Source organism: Alosa pseudoharengus, unplaced genomic scaffold (genome assembly GCF_046254945.1).
Source record: "Alosa pseudoharengus isolate Yale_2024_CS ecotype anadromous, Long Island Sound unplaced genomic scaffold, YU_APseudo_1.1 YU_APseudo_1.1_scf_14, whole genome shotgun sequence".
Taxonomy (NCBI): Eukaryota; Metazoa; Chordata; class Actinopteri; order Clupeiformes; family Clupeidae; genus Alosa; species Alosa pseudoharengus.
Window position 1 is genome coordinate 10,179,623 of NW_027468609.1, and position 3,521 is coordinate 10,183,143.

Sequence of the window (3,521 nt, forward strand, 5' to 3'; positions counted from 1 at the left end):
ATATTCTCACATGTACCCAAAGTAGAATGCATTTGGAGATGTCTGGGCCAAACAGGGACACTCTTGATATGAGGCGAGCTTTTTGCTCTGCAGTTCCATTAGCTCGTGTTCTTTCCTGGGTTCTTTCCTTTACATACCTCCGAGAGAGGTCAGCCGTTTCTCTGTCTGACTGATGATTAAGGTAGTTCAGTAGGCACATTCAATCCCTTTGGAACATTCCACAGCTTTTACATTTTCCATAAACTAATTGGGACAATGTTACCGTCCGATAGTCTTTGTTCACTGAGAAGTCATTTTAAAAGTTATATCAGAGGTAGAAAGGTCAAGGATGGGGCACATACATGTTGTTTAATGCAATTCCTGTATTAAATCACAGTGAATTAAGTGCTAGTGTTATCCTCAAGATACTGTAGGTACTGTATGTTCATGCATGCCAGTTCATGACAGGGGATAAAGCTTGTATTATATGACTTTGTATGTACATGTAAATGTTTGTACCAACTCACAAGTCATACATGATCTGTGAGAAGGACAGAGAGAGATAAAGACAGATAAAGAGATGCTGTTTTGAGGTTCTCAAGTGTTCTGCATACAGATATTTATTTCTGTCTCAGACATTCATCTTCATTTTGTTACACTTGTTCAGATAATTTTATGCAGGAAATTGAAATCTAGATGATACATTATCTGTGAATCATTTGCCTAGATGACTACATGCTCTGGTTTAAACAAGCCTAAAAATCCCTTACTGGTTGGCACTGTGCAAAAACATGCAGACAAAGTCCTTTACCAAAAAAATCTATGACTTAAATACACAACTGAAACAGCACATGGAGATAAAGGTCATTCCCTGAATCACTATTGTCAGCATCAGTGCACCAGTATCCCCCTACTCTACTGTATTTACATTCTGCAGTCTGCATCACTCTGCAATAATACGCCTGCATCTTTAAGATCTTTAATTCATCAGGTCTCTGCTCTTTACTCTGCGATCAAATGCCATTGAGGCAGGACTTCAGGGCTGAAAAGGGCAAAGACAAAATCGATGATATGAGCCTGTGCTTTCTGCCTCACTCTACTCCCCCTTCACTGCATATGATCCTCACATACCTTCTCCAGGTCCTCCATGATGAGGTCTTGCTCCCGGCCCCTCCCAGATGACTCACTGCTGTTGTGCCGCAGGCTCTTCCCATTGGGCCGCCTCCGCCCTGACCCCGGCACCGGCCCTTTGGCCATCAGCGGGTTTGCCGGCAGCACGGCGTTCCCCTGGACCCTGTGCGAGTAGGTGTTCCTACGCTCCAGGTCCGCCGAGCAGAGCTGGAATTTGAACGCGGCCTGGAAGCCCCTGCGGAAGTTCTCGTTGAAGAAGCCGTAGATGATCGGGTTGATGCTGCTGTTGAAGAAGGCGAGCCAGTGGGCGAGCGGGTACACGTAGATGTTGATGACGCGGTGCTGCCACTCCGTCAGGCTGGCGTAGTCGCTCAGCATCATCAGCGCCCACAGCGGCAGCCAGGAGAGGATGAAGAGGAGCGCCACGATCAGCAGCATCTTCACCACCCTCTTCTTCTTCCTCGACACCGCCTGCCTGTTCTCAGGCCTGGTCTTGTTGCTGCCCCCAGAGCCTGAGTGGCCTCGGGAAGCTGGGATGGACGTACGGCACAAAGTTACGCCAATGCGGGCGTACATGATGACGATGAGGGTGAGAGGTGCCAGGTAGATGTTGGTGAAGAGGACGGTGGTGTAGATCTTGCGCATCTCCTGGTTGGGCCAGTTCTCGCGGCACCAGTAAAATGAACGTGTCTCATTGCCATTGCCAAGAAGAATGGAGACTCTATGCTCCCTGGTGACCTGAAGCATGATACCCGATGGACACATGATGGCGATGGCCAGCACCCAAATAATCACAATGATCAAAGTTGAAGTTGAAATGTTTAGCTTCTGTCTGAAGGGATAGACAATACAGCGAAACCTAAACGACAGAAAAATAAAAGTTTAGAGGTATTATGAATTGCTTTAGTCACCTACTATACCTAAAACCACAAATAGATACAGTATAAATTGTGTTTGTTTATATTAGGTGGGCTTACCTATCCACTGCTATGGCCACTAGAGTGAAAACGGATGCAGAGACCGATATGCCCTGGACCATTCCACTCAGCTTACACAATAGACTACCAAATGGCCAGCCTGCAACAGAGGAGGACAATCACTGAGCTCATGGCTACATGTTCACATGGTATAAATGGTAGTAGGTGGGTAAACGTGTGAAGAGAATCCAAAACAAATCTTCAATCCACTTGTGGGGGCACAGTAGTGATATTACAGCAAAGTGTGTGTATCACAGGTATTTGTCTATAAATGTCAGCTTTAAAGGGGTCTCCTCAGGTTAAGGGGGCCTAAAAGTGATGAAAGAATGACACTAAAGTTGAGCCCTGGTTTACACAACAGCAGGTCTCTGATGACCTCTAAGTGGCAACCAGTGTTGTTAATTTTATATGAACTCACAAAGCTCAAAGGGGCTCCAAAGCGGCTACAGCATGGTGTCAGCATGAAGCCATGCTACTCTGATGTTGTGTAACCACTATTCCTTCTGACAGTGGATCTGGCAGATGGTATATCATTGCTCATCAACCAAGCGTGAAAAACAATGAAATAATGACTTCACGTCATTGTGGTGCGAATACTTCAGTGATGCAGAAGTTCTAGACAGTGAATGCATTCATGATTTTTCCATGTTTTCTGGTAGATGAAAGAGTGATGCTTTGCAATCAGATATGAGCCACTGACCTGTGATGATATTGTCAACGAGGGTGGTTGGCATGCAGAAGATGCCCACGAGCAGGTCACTGATGGCCAGGTTGAGGATGAAAAGGTTGGTGACAGTCCGCATGTTTCTGCTCCTCAAAATGATGAAGCACACCATTCCGTTTCCCACCATGCACATGAGGAAGATGAGGAGGTACGAGGTAATAAAGATGGCTGCCACTGAGGGCTTGTGAAGGTAGAAGTCCACGTAAGTGACATTTGAAACAGTGTCCATATGGGCCATGCTGTCAGAATCAGAGTAATTCTGTGAGGTCCCAGTCTGGAGATATGTGGTGGGGAACAGTGTAGAATTCAGCTCGATTCGCAGCGCCATTGTAGACCCTGGAGACATGAAGTCAGTCAGAGAGGGATAGAAAGGTATTTAAGAACCTCACAATTTGATTCTGTCAAATCTATTTCCTTTGGCTCCATGTAGCAATGCCAAATCACGAGTCCATCCGATCCTAGCTCCAAGTTGAGAAAACACATTTCAACTTTTTGGAGCCTTACTTATGACTTGTAACCCAGAAAAAGGATGTGAAATTTAATTGAAGACAGTGCAGACGTCTTTTTTACAATGTTTAAACTGTGTTCAAGTGTTAATAATTTATTTACAAAATAATAAATTTATACAAACATAAAATGCTAGAAGCTAGAGGCAAGCGAAACTCACACAGATTCAGTTCTATGTAATGAAAAATAGACCTGTTTTTTCT

At 44.9% G+C, this 3,521-nt stretch overlaps 1 protein-coding gene across 1 annotated transcript; it reads right to left on the minus strand.

Annotated features, from left to right (window-relative positions):
• Nucleotides 1-502: 502 nt before the first annotated feature.
• Nucleotides 503-3,070, minus strand: LOC143122381 (neuropeptide FF receptor 2). Its single transcript, XM_076283188.1, has 4 exons — nucleotides 2,788-3,070; nucleotides 2,088-2,187; nucleotides 1,111-1,969; nucleotides 503-520 (listed from the first exon to the last, which is right to left on the minus strand). Exons 1-4 carry the CDS (start codon nucleotides 3,047-3,049, stop codon nucleotides 503-505), a joined length of 1,239 nt encoding a protein of 412 aa, XP_076139303.1. The 5' UTR covers nucleotides 3,050-3,070.
• Nucleotides 3,071-3,521: the final 451 nt, after the last annotated feature.